The sequence below is a fragment of the Akebia trifoliata genome, chromosome 4 (assembly GCF_017979445.1).
Source record: "Akebia trifoliata isolate Shusen 1 chromosome 4, ASM1797944v1, whole genome shotgun sequence".
Taxonomy (NCBI): Eukaryota; Viridiplantae; Streptophyta; class Magnoliopsida; order Ranunculales; family Lardizabalaceae; genus Akebia; species Akebia trifoliata.
In genome coordinates this window covers 13754455-13774806 of record NC_141378.1, presented here as the reverse complement: position 1 = coordinate 13774806, position 20352 = coordinate 13754455, and the positions used below count along the sequence as shown (strand labels likewise).

General features: G+C 32.1%; 2 protein-coding genes across 4 annotated transcripts; both read right to left on the bottom strand.

The window, feature by feature from the left end:
• Nucleotides 1-1245: 1245 nt before the first annotated feature.
• On the bottom strand, nt 1246-3921 carry LOC147403954 (uncharacterized). 2 transcript variants are annotated; one of them, XM_086437690.1, is made up of 5 exons: nt 3596-3921; nt 2999-3058; nt 2811-2893; nt 2290-2492; nt 1246-1507 (listed from the first exon to the last, which is right to left on the bottom strand). In XM_086437690.1, the coding sequence occupies exons 1-5, from the start codon at nt 3793-3795 to the stop codon at nt 1382-1384; spliced, it is 672 nt and encodes a 223-aa protein (XP_086293816.1). In that variant the 5' UTR covers nt 3796-3921; the 3' UTR covers nt 1246-1381. The 2 variants fall into 2 exon arrangements, with proteins under 2 accessions (XP_086293816.1, XP_086293818.1); XM_086437692.1 differs by having other exon boundaries at nt 1246-1489; nt 3596-3919.
• Nucleotides 3922-13642: 9721 nt separating this feature from the next.
• Nucleotides 13643-16955, bottom strand: LOC147403953 (uncharacterized). Of its 2 annotated transcripts, XM_086437688.1 has the most exons (5): nt 16579-16948; nt 16247-16309; nt 16082-16164; nt 15765-15946; nt 13742-14064 (listed from the first exon to the last, which is right to left on the bottom strand). In XM_086437688.1, exons 1-5 carry the CDS (start codon nt 16782-16784, stop codon nt 13975-13977), a joined length of 624 nt encoding a protein of 207 aa, XP_086293814.1. In that variant the 5' UTR covers nt 16785-16948; the 3' UTR covers nt 13742-13974. The 2 variants fall into 2 exon arrangements, with proteins under 2 accessions (XP_086293815.1, XP_086293814.1); XM_086437689.1 differs by lacking the exon at nt 16247-16309 and having other exon boundaries at nt 13643-14064; nt 16579-16955.
• Between the last annotated feature and the right edge of the window lie 3397 nt (nt 16956-20352).

The following is a 20352-nucleotide window of genomic DNA, read 5'->3' as shown; positions in this document are numbered from 1 at the left end:
CGGACATTAGAATACAATTCAGGCGCAATTGATAATTATAAGGGATTCCCAACACATCTTAAGATTCCCTTGCTTTTTTCATCTCAAGTTATCATAGTTATTTGTACAAAAAATGATCATCTGACACGGATAAGGTTAGATTAGGTATGGATCGTATTATCAAATTGTAATTGTGCTTCAAGACAGTCATTGGATCAGATTAGTGTTAATTTAGAACCAATCCAATATGAATTAGATCAGGTATGGAACCGTTCTGATAATTTATTGGATCCAGTATTCAATGGATGAGAGAAAATAGGATACGATAAACAATATATACATATATCATATATTTAAAGAGTCCTAATAATATGACACTCAATTGACTCCTTAATGTGGACAAGTTCAAGAATTATAGATTTGTAAGCCTCGGGATAAACTGCACCCTCGGGATACAATTTTTTATGGGGAAGTGCAATCATGTATCCCGAGATGTATAGATCTATGATTCCTGAACTTGTCACGTTAGGAAGTCGATTGAGTATGTCACCTGGCGAGTCATATTATCACAACTCATTTTTAAATAGACGTGTTAGCTTGCTAAGTTGGTTAAAGTATTTGAGCGTTAATATTACCATCTAGTTGCAAAATTAAACCCACCTTCACCCTCTAATTACTAATCACAAATCTCATTTGCGTAGTGCAATCTGTATGTTATCGGATCTGTATCTCAAGTTATCACAACAAATATGATATATTTTGAATCTAATCCGACCCATTCATCGATAACCCTATCATCTTTCTAAAGATTTGACAATAGTTGAAAGAATGTATGATGAGTCATGATAATTTGACTCACCCATGTGACATACTCAATCGACTCCCCTTGGTGTGGGGTGTGCCAGAACCATAGATTTTCTTTCATCAGGGTACACAATTTCACACATGTATGGGGATGTGTGGTTGTGTGTTGCGAGGCATAAAGTTTATGGTTCTGGCACACCTCACATCAGGGTAGTCGATATTGAGTATGCCCTGGGAGAGTCATATTATCACCACTCATGATGATTCATGTTTTAGAAAGAAGAAAAAAAAAAAAAGGCACAAATAATTTGAGAACAATTCAACTCCAGGTAAAACAGGTACGTAACAAGTCATGGAGCCGCCACCTTGGATTCCAAGAAAATATATCATAACGTGAGTAATGAGGAGTGTTAGGTATTTTAGCATATAAAAACAAATATAATTAATTTATTATTCAAACCATATAAAAGAATAAATTATTATTCAAACCATATAAAAGAATAAATTACAATTACAAATTAATAAATACAACATTCACTAATAAAAGTTCTATTTTGACTCAACACTTGCTTGAAATTGAATACAATAGGGTTCTTTTTTATTTTTCTTGGCTGGCTTCTCTGGTCTCCACATTTTCTTCATCCATAATAACCATCTCAGTCAGGGACTCCACCTCTTTCTCAACCTCTTTCTCCACCTCTTCAACCTGCATTTTCATGAAAACCTACAAATCAATTACTCAGAATCTTCTTTTTTTCTCCCTTTTAACATGAACCCTTATCAACAAATAAATAAAGGAAATCTTATATTCAATGTCACTCATATTTGAAATCAATTTAAGTTTCTATATAAGTGGGTTGCAAATTGAGTGGAAAACTTAATAGGTCAAACCCGACTTCGATCTGGCTTCTGTTGAAGTTTTTCTGTCTGGGATTAAACTAGGGTTCAACTTGGGATGGATTTTTTTTTTTTTTTTTGATATAAATAAATATCCTTGAAAACCTAATTATATTTTGTCTTTTAATGGCAAAAAACAATGATTTTATTATCAATATTGTTCAATGACATTGAATTTTAGGTTTAGGGATATTTTAAAAAAAATGTCCAATTTATAAATACATTTAAGTAAACTTAGATTTTGTAACATCCTATATAACCTGGGCCTTGGGTTGTGCATATTGACTCAAACAAGGTTGGGTTGACCTTAAAACCCGACCCAATTTGTCCAAGTTGCACCCTCAAATACCAAGAATATGAGATTTGTCCAAATCATGTATAAGTACTCCATATTATTATTATTATTATTATATAAAAGTCAAATATGCTTACCTGTTATTAACATGTGGGTACATTATTGAAATAGAAATCCAAGCAATTAGTACTATAGAAAATACTCACATTGAAGAAACAATGTGACAATGTTTGTTTATTTTGATTAAATATAGCTATAAGACTCAGAAAGAATTTTTTTAATATTAAATTATAGTTTAAAGATCATAATAATACCCTGTGAATTAGCTCATCTGTTGCGTGAGCATCCTCTGCCACTTTTTTCGCTGCATGTTCAACGAAACAGACAACTTCCTTAAGCTTTCCACCCTCCGGAAGCTTATCTACCACTTCGTCGGCTACCCTCTCCACTTCCTCCGCCACTGTTTCGACAATCTCCACCACAGTATCGATTGTCTCAACTAGATTGTCCACCTCCCCTAGACATCCAAATTACATGCACGAAAAAATAAGAAAAAAAAAATCAATATAGCATGATTTACTTGTGTAGATCGATATAATGATCGTTTTGAAATTTAGAGTGAAAGAAATGGTAGGATTTTTTAACCAAGGAAGAAGATTTCTAAAATTGCAAAAAACTTTTCTTTTGAGATCTTGTTTATAAGTTGGGTTTGGTTGTAAATTTGGACCCATGATCTTATAGTTTTCTTCTTTAATGAAATCTTCTTGTATTTGTTGAAAAAAGAAAAAGAAAAAAAAAGAAGACATGTGGATAACAATTTTTTCTTTGTCCTTACTTTTCATTGCTAGTAATGGTGCCCATTTGTGCTTCCAAAAAGGTAGAATTATTGATAATAATGTCCCCAAAATCCAGCTTTTCCTGCATATATAATTAGTAAGGAAAAAAAATTAGTAAATTGTCGGCACAAAAGTGTTAAAAAGAAAGTTGAATTAATTACTAGCTGATATATTAGTAGATTATTACCAAGAATTGGAAGGAGGAATAGGCGCTCCTGGTTGAACACTGCTGTTTACAGTCACATCCCTACATCAATTAATTAATTAAACAAAAAGAAGGTTAATAAGATATATTTATATAAAAAACAACATTAAAGAATCCGTAAGACCCATAATTATATGGTTTGAGCTACAACTGAGCTTTTTTTTTTTCAATCAATAAGTGAGCTTAGCAACTAATCCTTAGTGAGAATCAAATAACAAGAAATATTCATCTATATTAAATTGCTAAATGGTTTCCCATGAGTGCATTAATTTTTGCAGAAAATCATTTTCTCCAACAAAACAATTTTCCCACTCAACCCCCTAAGAAAATGATGTTCTCCTCAGCATGGGAAAGTCCTAATGTTATTCTCTGATAATTATCTCTTCTCCAAAAACATTTTCCTACTTGCAATCAAATAATGATAAACATTTTTTGACAAAATCCATTTTCATACAAACATTATCCTTGGAAATTCGGGAAAATATTTTCTTTGGAATCATACACACCATTTAATTCAACAAAAACAACTCCACTAAAGCTTAAAAAAATGATGTAGGATTTAAGAAGAAGCATACATACATCTTTGCATCGCTTTTACAACGGATTCTGCGGCTGATGTTGAGAGACAATCCTTGATTCGACAAGAAACTACTTCCATGTTTAGAGTTGGGGATCGCTGGAGCTCGATACGGATTAAGAGAGTAAATTTTCGAGCTGCAACTGAGAAGATGAAGATTACCCAAGTGATAAGAAACAATGGTTCCTGATGCAGCAGACATGATATATGACAAACCTTCTATAGGAACAACTTCTTAAGAGCACACTCTTTAACAATAAGCTTTCTAGATTTGTGAGATTGCAAAAGTCTTTCCAATCTAAACTGAAACTTATTAATGAGAGATACGTGCCTTAAGAGGGGAATATATATAGTGCAATTGGGCAGACGATGAGATGATATCTTGTATGGATTATCTTAAAGAAGTATAAAAATTTGGGTGATTTAGATATGTCCCTCCATGTTTTGTTGAATATTTAGATACCTCCTTGTATTTTTCAAACTAGTGAAACACATCCCTTGACTTCTCTCTTCTCCCCAAAGACTAACAGCTAATCACCTTAACACCCTTGTCTTCTACCCTATCCAAAATTCCTTCATTTTTCTCCTCCAAACTCCCACCATCAACCACTAAGGTCAAGTTTTTTCGTACCCTCACCTTCAAACTTAAGATTCTACTTCCTTTAACTTTGAACCTCAACAAAAAGATTTGATTTGGAGGGAAGCAAAATATAAATTTTAGGGTCGAAAAGATCAAGGGCTTTATGCAAGAGAAAGAAGACGAGAATGAATAGGTTAAAATACACTAAGTGAAAATTAGGCCCACGAATTTTAGAAATTGAATTTTGACAGTTCATGACAGTAAAAAAATTTATATTCCCTAATTCGACGTCTTAGAATCGTTGAATTTCTTCGATACTCCATTAATTTAATAGTTTCAATCCGTCAAAAAGAAAATTCGACAATGAAAATTTTTGATGTTTTGATCCATCAAATTTTATGAAATTTGATGGTCTTAGATTGTAGAATATGATCTTTTTTCATGTTGTGATAATATGTCCTAGAAGTTGAAGAGCTTGAATAAGATGGTTGATTTTCTTGCTTAGACATTGAAGATGAGGGCATTTAGGCCATTTTCATTAGTCTTTGAGAGTAGACTAAGATCAAAGGTATGTCATGAGTTTGAAGATAAGGAGGTATCTCAAATATTAACGAGTATGTCTAAATAACCCATTAATTGAAATTCTATCAAACACGCCATGTTCGTGGACTTGGTGTTGAGAAACTGCTGCCTGGTTCAAGTCAAATCTTATAATCTAAAAGCTAAAAAGTCGATTTACATCAACTCTTAGACCGTGAGCTACAATTAACCCTTCTTTTCAACTTCTATGAAGTTTCTAGATTCCGTACGAGGCAACGAGTCTACTTAAAATAAAAATAAAAATAGAAATCTAATAAAATAAACATCAACTTTTCTCATTAATTGAAAAAAAAAAAATTTAATCTAATAATATATAAAATATTTAAAAAGCGTATTAGAAAATGTCCCTAATTTTTTTTATATATCAAAATACCTTTATATTTCAATTTTCAAAGTGTATTTATTGCACCTTAATGTGTCAGCCAAATTGGATTTTGTTAATGTGTCGCTTAAGGACGCATAAAGTACATTAAGCATTTGAAGGTATTTTGATAATTATAAGTTTTAAAACAATTTTATATGAAAATCAATTTTCAAAGTGTGTTTAATCCAACAAAACGTGCGCCCTTAGGTCAGATGTTGGTAAAACCCATTTATCACAATTACTTGCAATGTACGGTAATGGTATGATATATATTAAATTCTAAAAGATATAATTGAATATTGTAAAGCCATTTGAATTGACCTTTTCAGGGACTCAAATGAGTCACCAGTTCAATCAGATGAGTTGTTCAATTTTCTCAGAAATGGGTTCTTACAATCTACTTGATCTGCAGGGGGCTCATGGTTCCGACCTAATTGTCGAATATGGGTTTTCAAACACTTATCATTATTGTTACACCATTACTACGCTTTAAAATGGTGTAACCATTCTTTTCAAGGCTTCCATGAAATCACATTTCCGTGCCAATCTAAGTAATACTTGGTGGAATAAAATTTTAAAAGGTCTTGTTAACGTATGCCCTAAGGCACACATTAAAGTGTAATAAATACATTTTGAAAATTGAATTTTAAATAAAAAATACCTTTAAATTTTTTATTTATTTTTTACCGAATTATCCTTAGATTCCCATTTTCAAAATGTATTTGATGCACCTTAACGTGTAACAAAATCCAATTTTAAAAGGATCCCCAACATTTTCAAAAGGAAAGAAGGATATTCGAAAACTACTAATTTTAATGGTTAAGAGCTCTGTGAAGAAAGCCTCCTTTAATTAGGTCCTTTGTCCATCATATTAAGAAATAAATGTACAAGTGTATACTTAAAAAATTGTTACATATATATATATATAACTTCTTGAATGAGATGCGTGGTTAGAGTTCTGAAAAATTGAGCAATCAGCTTCCCTTCTTTACTTGCTTTCATAAACTTTGTAATGGAACAAAAGAGAGTTGATTCGTTAGGTAATTTGTAAATATCCTTTCTTTTAACCATTATCATCATCATATAATTATAGTGTATGATGATGTTCGACACGAAAAAGCATCTGATGTCAATTAACATGTTCATGTTACGTCTACTTCTAAATATGATAACCTCTAACCAGAAGACTTGAGCTATTTTTTTTCTCTTTCAAAAAGAAAATTGATCATTCCTTAAGTAGCATGACAAAGAGACCCTTATTTCATGAGTCGTAACATTATTGGTGTCGAAGAATTTAAATGTCCAATGAAGAGAGAGAGAGTGTGGCGTTTGTAAATCCTAAAGAGAGCCAAACATTTTTTCAATATATGGGTTATAAGTTTCAGAATGCGTTAAAATTTTAATTAACAATTTCGTGATTAGCTCAGTAAATGATTAAAATAAATTTTAAGTTTGGTCTTTATGACTTTGGAAAAATCTAATCTTTTTGTGTGTGTGTGTGTGTGTGTGAGAGAGAGAGAGAGAGATTGATTGATTGATTGATTGATGGGTAAGTATTGAAGTTGTTGGATTCTCACCTTATATTAAATAAATCTTTCAAAAAGTACAAGAATTATCTATAAGAATAAGACATTGAAGGTGTGAAGAAATGTTTATCAAATCCTTCTAATTAGCTACATCATCACACAAATTTGTTTCTCTCCAGTGATGTGAGAACTCTTTTTGGAACAGCCCAATCTTACTTCATTGGTGATGGTTTGAGGTAATTATAATCATCATATGATCTTTTTCATCGAAGTCTTAGACCAAAGTTTTGAACGTAAATTAAAAGAATGAAGTTAATTCCTCCACTCAATTAGTATGATCAAATCAAGACCGCATACTCAATTAATTGAATCTACATTTTATGATATGTGTAGCAATTGATGGGTATCACGTCTCAGTGTAATGGAATGGTGAGGATCCAAAGTTTTGAAGATGATCGATTGAATACCAGAACATTCGATTCGTTGTGGTTTACTAGTTTGATTGGCTTAAGTATATATATTAATAAAAATATCACATAAAAAAATTAGTAACTATTTCAATTTTGAGTATCATATTAATCAAATTATAACCATCCAGCATTCATAATCCAAAAATATGGAAAAAAAAAATTAAATGTTCAGAATTGGACTCATAATTTCAAGTCTAGCTAGCACATAAAAAAATGTAAATCTTCATTTTAGCCGCAATGAGAAGATGATGAAACCTAATAATATTCACTTTTTTTACATACAAAATGGTAAATTTCTCAGGAAAATGTGTTATATCTAATGGTTTGGTTCAATGAAAAGTTATACCCAATACGTCGAATCCAATAATAATAATCGGCAAGCCACAACGACTGGTTTCACATTCTTTTGTTTTTCTTATCATGGGTATCTACACCCTTCGGGTGAGACAAATCTCCACGATCACACACACCGCCCCTTCAAAAAATCCTACGTGCAACTGATATAGTCGAGAGTCAACTGAAACCTGGAGAGTGGTCCCAAAGAATTCATTGCTTTGTGGGGTTTCAAACACTTGAACTACTCTTCCTAAGGAGTTTATCAAGGCTCGGCTTGCCACTAGGCCAATCCCTAGGGGTCGATTGGTTTCGCATTCTACTAGACTGCATCTGATCTGTTGAATTCCATGAATCCGACGGAACAATAAGACAAACCAAAATTTCTATTTTCTAAAAAGGGGAAAAAAGAAGAAGAAGAAGATAATAATCTAGATCTAGCCCTCTTGATCATGAATAAAAAGTTTCTATTTCCACAAAATAGGGCTTAATCCCCAAAAGGCCAATCTTTAAAAATGGTTGAATAATCCAAAATAGTAGATGGGAAGGCTACATGTTTTGTGCATGATGAAGGAAACATTGAAAGCCACCATGTGATATCAATGTAGTCTTTAATTGCCCAAACAAAATCAAATATAATAAGATCGACTTAAGAATGACTAGATATAATAATATTAAATAATAAAAAAGTAAGATCGCAGTATTATATGTAGATTTGGTTGGTGAATATTTGAAATACATCCTTGAGTTCAAACTGATTACATACCCTTGACTTCAGTCTTTTCCTATAACTATCAGAAAATGGCGTAAATGCCCCTATTTAAAATCCCTAGCTAATATATATATAGGGAAATGTTCAGCAACAAACATTTTGGCAAAACATGAGTTAAAAGTTTTGGAATGGGCTGATTTTTGGTGAGGATGATCTCTACGATGAGGAGATCATCATCACCAAAAATCAGCCCATTCCAAAACTTCTAACCCCATAAAAAATGATTTACAAAAAATGGACGGTCCACGATTTTTCAACTTGAAAACATGGGGTTAGAAGTTTTGGAATGGGCTGATTTTTGGTGAGGATAATCTCCTCACCGTAGAGATCATCCTCACAAAAAATCCAGTCTATTCCAAAACTTCTAACCCTTGTAGGACAAAAATGGTTGGCTAAAATGTTGGCCAAAATGTTTGGTGCTAAACGGGATCCATATATATATAGGGTCCCGTTCAGCAACAAACATTTTAACAAAACATTTTTCAAAACATGGATTAGAGGTCTTGGAATGGGCTGATTTTTGGTGAGGATGATCTCCTAACATGGGTTAGAGGTCTTGGAATGGGCTGATTTTTGGTGAGGATGATCTCTACGATGAGGAGATCATCCTCACCAAAAATCAGCTCATTCCAAAACCTCTAACCCATGTTTTGAAAAATGTTTGTTGCTGAACATTTCCCATATATATATATATATATATATATATATATATTGAGGATATAGAAGACGGAATTTTTGATTGAAAATCATAGGGTACAATTTTCTTTTATAAGAGATTAAGATGAGATACCAATACAAGTTCTTCTCTTTTGAACTAAATAGATTTGTATATTTGAAAGAGATTGACAATAAGTTCTTTTGAAATTGATTATACCTTCGATCGTTTTTTTGTCTTTTGTTTTCTGAAATTGATTATTTATCCTCTATTGGAAGAATTTCAAAAATATTTGGGATCAAGTAAATAACTTTACAAACAATAGAAATGAGTAGGAAAATTAAAAGATACTTTGTACAAGTTATGCATTTAGTCACCATTCTATAGAAAATTGAAGTCTTCTCTCTCCAAAAAGAAAAAAGAAGGAACAAGTAAGGTTGTAATTAAACAATAGATTGGAGACAAGGATACGTAAAAATAATTCACTAGAAATTGAAAAACTTGAAGATGATGGATTTTGGGAGAAAAATTAATGTTTATTAATTGGCTAAAGGTTTAGGGGTGTCAATGGGTTAGTTTCGGGTCCAATTCCAAAATAAATGGAACTAGAATCGGAATCGCAAAAAATCAGGGTACCCATTGATTCCGATTCTCAAGAATTGAATGAGAAAGAAAATATTTCAAATCATTATAGAAAAAATTTCTTTCAAAAAATTAACATATTATCAATAAATTTTTTAACTTAGTTATAATTCATTATACTTAAGATACAAATTAATTATTCCTTTCAAAAATAAAAATTTTATCATTTTTAAAAGTAATAATTTTTTAGAAGAGTAACTCACTTTAAGTTTCAATCGATAATTTATATGAAAAATTGAAGAATTTTATATAACATGCATTTATTTTTAAAATAAAAAATATATCTTAAATCATGTAGAGTATGGAAAGAAATGACAAAAAATAAATAATTTCGAATACCTGTGGGTACTTATTGGATATAACCTAACCGTTCCGGTTCCTATCAGTTCGATTTCATTTTAGACCCGACTCTAATTGGTTCCAATAAAAAGGGATCTAGAATCGGGGTATTCGATTCTGGTTAAATGGGTACCCATTGACACTCCTAGTTGAAGTTGAGGGTATTTCAATAAATTTTCATTAGTCTTTCAAACTACAATGAGGTCAATGGGTCATGTCACCAGTTTGAATATTATGGGGCTATCTCAAATATTTAGCAAAAAGTAGAGGGGACATTATAAATCGCCCTAAATAAAGCCCGATAACTAAGTCGTCATTACCTTACGTCCTCTTATCCGAGGTCCACGAAAAGCGATACCTAATCTTTTAAATATTATTGATATCGTATCGCTTAGCTGGCGGAGCTAATTTCATCTCTATCAACTCATGTGAATAACACCCTTTAGAATAATTTTGTAATTTAAGGAGGACGTCCTTTTAATTATATATATATTTGTCTAATTTTTATTTTATATATAAAATGAATAATTTATTGCATATATTCTTTCTATTTTCATTTAGAAAAAAGTACTTTTGTTTGAATCTATCAATTTTTCAAAATGCCATATTTCCAATCTTTAAGGTCATTTGTAATAAAAAAATAATACCGAACAGCTATTGTTGAGATATTTACAACGGTATCATTATTAAATATTTGTATAAAATAAGATTATTAAAATATATACATACATATATATATATATATATATATATATATATATATAGGTCCCGTTCGGCACCCTAAGTTTTACCACACACTTTAACAAACGCGTTTTGTCCTACATGGGTTAGAAGTTTCGGAATGGGCTGATTTTTGGTGAGGATGATCTCTATGGTGAGGAGATCATCCTCACCAAAAATCAGCTCATTCCAAAACTTCTAACCCCATCAAAAATGATTTACAAAAAATGGACGGTCCACGATTTTTCAACGTGTAAACATGGGGCTAGACATTTCGGAATGGGCGGAGGATGATCTTCTAATCATAGAGATCATCCTCACCAAAAATCAGCACATTCCAAAACTTCTAACCCATGTAGGACAAAAAACGTTTGTTAAAGTGTGTGGTAAAACTTAGGGTGCTGAACATTTCCCATATATATATATATATATATATTCGTAATGGATGCATACAAAAGTAATATAATTGTGAGAATAGCATTAAAAATTTCAACTGTAATAAGAAAATCATTTTCCAAGTGGTCAAATCATAGAATACTCGTAACATGTGACAATTGACATGATGTTGGACGGTGCGCACAACCCAGTTAGATTAGTCTCACCAAACATGGGGATGCTCCCTTGGTTAAAAAAAATATCGTAAAATATTAACCGTCTAAGAATTGGTGAGATGGTCAAGATCACGTCTCAGGAAACGAGATCTTGAATTCAGGTCTAGTTCAAGTCTAGCTATCACAAAAAAGAAAAAAAAAAGTAAATGTCCATTTTAGTCGTAATGAGAAGATGTTGAAATGTAATCATATTCACTTTTTTTTTGCATAGAGTATGGTGAATTTCTCAAGAAAATGTGTTATATTTGATGGCTTGGTTCAAACTGTGTTATACCCAATATGTAAAGCCCAATTAAAAAAAATAGTGAACCATGGCAATTGAATTCCATGAATCTAACAAAATAGTAAGACAAATCAAATTTTCTATTTTCTCGTAAGGAAAAACACAAATGATAATCATCTAGATTTAGCCCTCTTGATCATGAATAAAATTTTTTTACGTGTAATGATTTTCTAACTCAATTGTAATAGACTAACTCAAAAATTCATTGATGTGGCGTGTGCAAGAATGGTAGATTTTTTTTTTATCTTGGGATACACAATAACAAATCCCTGTAAGTCATGTGCTTGTATATCCCGCAAGAAAGGATCTTGTTAAAGTGCAATAAATACACTTTGAATATTTTGAATATGAAAGTATTTAAATAAATAAATAAAGAAAAAAAACAAAGTTTAAAGGCATTTTTTTATATAAAATCTCATTTTTCAAAGTATATTTATTGCACTTTATCGTGTGGCCTTAGCGAACATGATAACAAAATCCTTCCACATAATAGGGCTTAATCCCCAAAAGTCCAGCCTATAAAAAATGGTTGAATGATCCAACTCTACATGTTTTGTGCGTGATGAAGTTAACATTGAAAGCCGCCATGCGCCATCAATGTAGTCTTCAATTGGCCTAACAAAGTCAATACCTAGTCGTTTGGTTGCTGCATTCCTATTATATATTGAGAAATCCTCCACATTTTGATGAATATTTGAAATACATCCTTGTGTTCTCAAACTGCTTACATACCCTTGGCTTCAGTCTTGGCTTAGTTAGAAGCTAGAACTAGCAGAAAATGACCTAAATGCCCTAACAAAAAAAATTACTCTCACAAAGATTCTATCTCATTCAACATTCAAACTTTTAGAAAAATATATGTTCTATAAGTGATTAAGATGAGATACCAATACTAGTTCTTCTCTTCTGAATCAAATAGATTCATAGTTGAAAGGGGGTAGACAATAAGTTCTTTTGAAATTGAGTACTTATCAAAAATATTTGAGATAGAAAAAAATAAGTTATTTTACAAACAAATGGACTAGGTCGAATAGGAAAATAAAAAAGATTTTTACAAATTATGCATTTGATCACCATCAAGAAAATTGAAAAGTTTATCTCTCCAAACAAAAGAGAGGGCATATATTAAATTGTAAACAATAGATCGGGCCAAGTACAGGTAAATATAATTTACTAGAGGTTGAAGAACTTGCAGATAATGGACTTAAGGTTAAAAAATCAAAGGTTTTGACTAGAGATTGAAGATCAGGGTATTTAAATCAATTTTTGTTAGTATGTCAGAGTACACTAAAGTCAAGGGGTCATATCACCAGTTCGAATATTAAGGGGCCATCTCAAAATTTAGCAAAATATGGAGGGGGCATTATAAATCATCTTAAATAATGCCCTAAACCTAAATCATCACCACCTTACGTCCTCTTTTCCGGAGTCCACGAAAAGAGATACCTAATCTTTTAGATATTGTTGACATGGTATTTGCTTAGCTAGCAAAATTAGAGCTAAATTCTATCTCTATCAACTCATGTAAATAACACCCTTTAGGATAATTTTTTAATTTAAGGAGGACGTCATTTTAATTATACATATAATTATCTATTATTTATTTATTTATTATAATACTATCGAATTAATTTATTTTTTTTAGACAAAGCAACTTTTGTTTGTATCTCAAGTTTCCAATATTTTAAGGCCATTTGTAATAAAAATAATATGGTATCATTATTTAATATTTGAATAAAATAAGATTATTAAAATATTCTTTTATAATAATGTCAAGAGTTTGAGAAAATCATTTTCGTAATGGTCAAATCACAGAATATTAGCCGTCAAAGGGCTGGTGAGATGGCCAAGACCACGTCTTAGGAAGCGAAGGTCTTGAATTCAAATCCGAATCCACCCTTAGGGATTTATCCCACAAATTACGTCTCAACCTCTCAGGACCCGTTGATTTATAGTTGATGCGTTGTATCCCTCAACTAGTAGGTAATCCATTGCTGATCACAATTGACATGCAAGAGCAAATAACGGTTAAAACACATCAATATTTCTCGTGCTTAAGATCAGTTTTTTATTTATTTTTTATGACGGGAGTGTTCGAACTTACATCCGACTAGGGGGACCAGAAGAGCCAAGGCATATGAGTCCTTCCCTACCATGTGCAACACTAGCACATCACACGCATCGAGTAAGTGAGGTGCGCACTCACGAGAGGTCTCGAGGAAAAACTAGGTATCGAACTCACAACCTACAGACTCTCACTGCTTAGGATCCACTTTATTTCGGTATTATTTTCCTTTATATCTACAATTGCTTCCCAATTGTCAAATGTGTAAGAATGGACTAATATTTTGGGTTTCCTTTTAAAAGAAAATTAATTACTGCACCTTTAGTGAAAAGCTGGGCATCCAATATTTATGTACTATTATACTCTATTTTACAAGTAAAAGAGTGAACAAATAATTCTATACATTGAACACCTTCATCCACTAATGCCCACAAATTTCTTTGTTTTTGAAACTTCTCATATCAATAAGAGGCTCTATGATGGTCTCCACCTCTTGCTCCATTTCTTCAGCCTGTTTTGCAAGAAATTGAAAATTTTATAATAAAATAAAGCCAAGGGAGGAATTATTGACATTAAATTAAGTATTGTCTATGCTAAGAAAAATTAAATACTTTATATCACATTTAACTCCTATGGGATTCATATATTAGCACATTTTGAATTTTTGATAATAATAATTGGCCAATATGAATATTTTGGTTCTGAAAAAGCCCAATTGAATGACCCCAGGCCCAAGAAAGAAACCTTCAATTAGCAAACATCAATGACATAAAATACTCTAGGACTGGACTATTTGCATCTACTTTTTTGCTCACCTCACCCACTTAAATAAATGTTATTTTCTGATAAATGATGAAATTATTCTTCACACCCACTTAAAAAAAAAAAGGACTAATTTTTTATTTGATAGGAAGATACCAAAAATATTAATTGAGACTTGATGGGATCCTACTGAATTTTCTTGAAAGGACTTAGTAACAACCTACCGATTGAGACAGTATAGTTACCTACTCAGTTCTTTTAGGTAGAAACAGTAGAATCCTACCGAATCTATGTTAGAAAATTTAGTACTGACCTACCAAACGAAACTTTGTTTGAGTAGTTTTTTTGGTTGCCAATGTTTTTTAACAATTACTAGATTAGGATTTGAAGTTTCCACGATCATTGTTAACATATTTTGCAGTCTCTAAGGTTATTACTTCCTATACCACAAAATCCTAGTAGAATTTGAAAAATTCAAAGAAAAAGAAGAAGAATGAGAGAGAGAAAGAGAGAGAGAGAGAGAAGGAAAGGAGGAGGAGAAGGAGGAGACCGAATCAAATTCGATAGGCGATAGTGGGGTGAAAGCAGTAAAACTAAATTTTCACCCACTTTTACATGGGTGAAAATAGTAAAGTGGGTAAGACAAGCAAAGAGGTGGGTGCAAATAGCACGCCCTAACACTATATGTTAAAAAAAGTTATATTTAAAATTACTTAACTAAATTAAATCGAGGAAAGATGGTAAGTCCGGCACTAGGCTAAAAAATTAAAATAAACTATGTTTAATTGATCTTCTAAGCAATAACACTAATTAAAATGCAGGGTATGAGCATGAATCTCTAGATATGGCGAAGTATACGAAGAAACAAAGTAGAAAACAATTTATCACAAGTACACATGCATGGTTAATTCAGTGTTGATAACCCATCATCTAACACAATTTACCTATGGTGAATATCAGTTTAAAGACAATAATATTTCTCGTGCAGCATATTGACTTTTTGTATTATTTTTCATGTATTTCTAGCGTTGCTTTCCAATTTCTTAAATATATTAAGAGAGAAAATATTCGCATTCGTTAATATTTCCCTATTTAAAGAAAAATTTCATACTTAAAATCAAATCATGTTTAAATCCCATAGGTCTCGTGTTTGGACTCATTGAATTTTTTTTATACGAAGAGTCGACAAAATTATTCATATTTTATTTCTAATTAAAGACAATTGAATGACCCCAGATCCAAGCAAGAAATCTTCAACAAGCGACATCAGTGACATAAAATAATTCATGTTTAATAATTTTGTATTTGGGGTTCCTTTCACTAAATTAAACAAAGAAAAGACACTAAGCAAATAACAAATGTTTCAAATTAAAATAAAAATTTTCTAATTGACCATGTAAGGAACAATGATGTATTAATACAAGGAATTATATTATAAGACCATAGTACCTTGTGAATGAAATCTTCTGTTAATTTAGCATCTTTTACTGCTTCTTTCGATGTTCGTTCTATCAACAATGCTGCTTTTTTAAGTTTCCCATTATCGGAAAGCTTATCGGCCACCTCTGCCGATAACTTTTCTGTGACAGTAGCCACCTTTTCTACACCTTCTGCAAACATTTCCACCTCATCTGTAACAGTCACATTTCAAAGTGTTTAAGATAAATTTTATTTACAAATTAACCAATAAGTTAGAAACCATTCCTTTTAACAAACACGATGTAGACCTAGACGTAGACGACTTAAGGCAGATAAGATTAAATTACCTTCTATTGTTAGGAAGCTGTCCCAGTTTTTCTTCCAAAATGGTAGAAATAGAGATAAAATTGCTCCTAAAATCCATCTTGCCCTGCATCACAATTTCATGGACAGACATGTTTAATGCATCACTAAGGAAAGGAAAATGAAGTAATTGAATCAAGCAATACTACCAAGAAGGGTAAGCAGGTTTAGGGTGAGATGGCATCCGTTGTTGAACGTCGACAACCTTTCCCCTTAATCACGTCAAGAAAATCGGAAAAAAAAAAAAATTCAAATCAAACAGCTAGTTTGAAATCAAAATCAAAATGAATCCATGGGTGCTTCCATAAAGCTACCATAAGAGAATTTTAAATAATTTGAATAATCAAAGATTATATGATATCATGGCTTGGGTTGGCCAAAGATGTTGTGGATTAAAGGCTTGGGCTTCATCTACCAACTGTGGGAAGGGCCCGGCCCATCAAGAAAGAGAAGAAAGTTATCATTAATGAAGGTCAATTACATGTTGGTAACAACTTCACTTTGCACCTCAGAGTCTACATTTAGCAAATGAAGTCCTTGATTTACTTGAAAACCATATTTATACTTTGGCGTAGGGACCTCTGGAAGATGATGTGGGATTGGAGTGTCTACATGGGATCTGTAGCGAGCGATGAGAAGGAAAATATTACGCAACTTGTACACCGTAGGTGATCTTGTTATCGACATTTTCAATTACGAGGCCTAGAGCGAAGTAGAACGTGATGGGGTCAAGGGAACACCTAGGCTTCTAGAATGGAATTGTTCTAAATGAAAATGAGATTTGGTTTGAAATTTGTGTGTTAAGGTGAGACCTTTGGATGATATTTTGTAGTGAGAGATTGCTTGTTAGAGTTTATGGGGTAAGACTCACTAAAATGATACGGTCACGTCATGTCTATTGTGTGTGTTAGCGTGACAAGTGAAGGGATGGGTTTGCTTTAAGTAAGGTCACTCGGTGATCTGGTGCTTTGCATGTGTACCGAATTCTCTTTAGGCAGGTGGACCTTGGTACTGTGATTAGGAATGGATGGTCTGATGAGAGTTTAAGGAGCAAAAGCAAGTGATAATATTATTTTATGATTATTGTTCATGAAGAGGGCACGGTTCTGTTTTTCATTCTCATTTACGCAAAGGGGTTGTTTGATACCTTTTAGAAAGAAAAGAAAAATTGTTTTAAAAGTTTCTATTTTGATGAAAGATTGACGTCATTAGGTAGGCATGTTGGATAGAATCAGATCGATCACCGTAACCTAACTCATAAGGAATTTGTGTTGAACCTACTTAGGAAATGTGTATTTATCTACTCATAAGAAAATTAATACAAGATTTCACAAAATTCTCGATCCAGCAATCACATGATGCAACGTGGGTAGTTTTGTAAATTGGGGATGCTCTCAAAACACACGTTTTCTTGTAATTGATCAATATGGAATTCTAGGAAATTTGGATTGATTTTTATGTGAATTAAGTTATTTTAAGTTTCCTATGACGACATATTCATCTTTTCCCAAAATTAGCTCTTAATTGGGAAGCACAAGTGGTAATAATGTTTGTTTTTTGGTCCTAAGCTTCATTAAATCACTCACTCTCATAACACTTACTAATTACAAATTACAACACTATATAGTCAAATCAAATTAATATCTATCCTCAATATCTTACATAAGATGAAGAGATAAAATGAGGGCAACAAAAGATTTATAGCTACTATGTCAGGGTATAAAGTTTTTGTAATCTCAAGAGAAAAATTGGCTTCCCTTCTCAAATACTAGATCAATTGACAGTTTGACACTATAACTTTTTTTTTTTATCTCAATTTTCACAATCTTAGAAAAAATGGATTCATGTTCTTGTCCCAATATTTGGTATAAGTAGTAAAGATGAAGACAAATTTTCATGACCATATTTAGAGTTTGAAAGTTATAATTGTTCAACAGTAATGAGATTTGAGACATTGAGAAATAAGAACCAGTGTTACCAAAGGATCTCGGGCGATTAGTTTGGAATGAGTCAATCATCTAATGTGAATGTTTACAATTCTTTCAAATGAGTGAGTTGAATTTTGAATATTTATTGATTCTAACAATTAATTGCAGAGTTGATCATTCATCATGCTCTCTTTTCGACAATTAGTGGAGAGCTATTGACCTGAAACGTACCATGCGGGGAAAGGTTCTCGTCCGTACAAAAATTTCTACATTGGACAAAGCCATCTAGTAGAAGGAAAATAAAATAAAATTAGTAGCATTTATATGAAAAGGTAATCTAGCATACCCTTTCCAATTTATTTGGATCAATTTGTTGGACTCTACACTCAAGAGGGAATACTTTTGTCTCTAAGAGATGGGCATTGTTTCATATTTGTGTATTTAATAACTTGGCGGGGTTTTCTTTTTTCCAATTTTATTTGATCAAGGTCTTCATAGCCAGCTTTGCTCTTTAATTATATCTATAGCTACTCTATATTATATTGATGATTCTGCTAGCTAAACTTTCTAGCTCATTATGTATTAAATTTATTATTGGACATGTTATTGTCAACCCAAAAGCCAGTTCATCCTGCCAAGGTATAGACCATTAGATGGTTCTCACGCGTCATGTGTTGTCTATCTCAAGAATAGTCTAACAGTCTAGATCTTGAGTGACATGGTCAGCACAACAGCAACATAATTCTCCAACTATAGTTATATACTTAGTCAATTCATACATCTTCATATCTTTTCTTATGATCTGTTCTATTATATGTCGATGGATGTATTTTCACACCATCAATTCCACGCATTATTGTTCCACGACAACTTGGATCACTGATGTCTCAAGGACAGCCTAACAATGGAATAAATTAAATACCCATTGTAGTCATCCAAAAAAAGATTCTTTAACTACAGAAAAAAGAAACCAAAACACTTTTCGTATTGATCTAATTAACTTCTAGACCATAGGAATTATGCGGAGATACATTGACAAAGGTCTTTTTTTCAGTGTCTCTTCCTCTTTGTAGTATACTCTATATGAAATATTCTTGTATTATGTCCTACTTTAACACGCCAATGTTAATCTCTAACCTAGGTTGTCAATTTAAGATAGAACACTGCTACTGAATGTAAGTTATGTTCTTAACTTGTTTTGTGTCACTTGATTTGAATTGAAGACTTGTGATTTTATGTGAGAATGCAAGAAAGAAATTCGATTTACAATTATAATATTGTTTTGGACATTATTATAAAAAAACGGCCGACGCCAATATTTGTGAGAACTCTTCGATGGTGATCATGACATCATTGACAAAATGCGCGTAGCTTTAGATATGAGACAACGTACAATTTGCTGTAATGCTTCACTAAAATCGATCAAATATAGATTCAAACCTGAATCCAAGTCTAATGTAACATTACCACATATTTCTCTGAGTCGGATTTGGTATGTATCAGTAGTGGTACCAAGGTAGAAGTAGAACCCAATATAAATTAATTTATATGATAAAGATAACCTAACACATATACCCTTTCCAAATTATGTGGATCAATTTGTTTCTTGATCTTCAAGAAATGGACTTTAGTCCTAACTTTCCAGCTAATAACTTGGTGTGTTCTTCTTCCCCATTTTCCCCATTTTTTTTCATATTTTATTTGATCAAAGAAAGTCTTCATAACCAACTGCCATTTTATTTATTATATTTCTAGCTCCTATGTTTTGTATCAGAGATTTTGTTAGCTAAAATTTCTATCTCATTATGTATTAAAATTAGATTAAGCCTAGCCTGACTAACTTAGTAAAGAAAGTGTTTTTATTAAAATTATGTTAGGAATGTGATACCGTCAACCCTAACAGCACCTAATCATCATGGTGCCAAGGTCTGATTCTCATGTCTCCAATGTTGTCTATCTCAAGAACCATCCCACAGTTTGGATCTTAAGTTAAACAGTCGGACGAGGCTGATAGCAACACTACCCTTTATTTTAACAAAACTCAATTCCTCATGCACTGTTTAATTAATTGAACCTTGCTCATCTCCTTCACATTTCTTTGTTCTTCTAGGATGCAACAAGAACAGCTCATTATTATTAAATAAAACTTTAAAAAAAGTAAATTATGCAAAACCATCTTCTTCTTTTTTCTTTTCTTTTTTTCCTTTAAGAAAGACTTGAAGAATCCCAATGTCAATCAACTTAATTTTTGGATATGCATTTGTATGTATATAGGAGTCCCTCTATACTTTTGTAAATATTTATTTGAAAAGAGATAATCTCACTGA

Coding starts and splice junctions, on each gene's coding strand:
- LOC147403954 (XM_086437690.1), bottom strand. CDS start 3,795: ATGTCTGCTGCATCAGGAACCATTGTTTCTTATCACTTGGGTAATCTT. Junction 3,059..3,595: donor TGTAAAAGCGATGCAAAGAT/GTATGTATGCTT, acceptor TAATTGATGTAG/GGATGTGACTGTAAACAGCA. Junction 2,894..2,998: donor ATTCCTCCTTCCAATTCTTG/GTAATAATCTAC, acceptor TTATATATGCAG/GAAAAGCTGGATTTTGGGGA.
- LOC147403953 (XM_086437688.1), bottom strand. CDS start 16,784: ATGTCGATAACAAGATCACCTACGGTGTACAAGTTGCGTAATATTTTC. Junction 16,310..16,578: donor AGTGAAGTTGTTACCAACAT/GTAATTGACCTT, acceptor GACGTGATTAAG/GGGAAAGGTTGTCGACGTTC. Junction 16,165..16,246: donor AAACCTGCTTACCCTTCTTG/GTAGTATTGCTT, acceptor ATTGTGATGCAG/GGCAAGATGGATTTTAGGAG.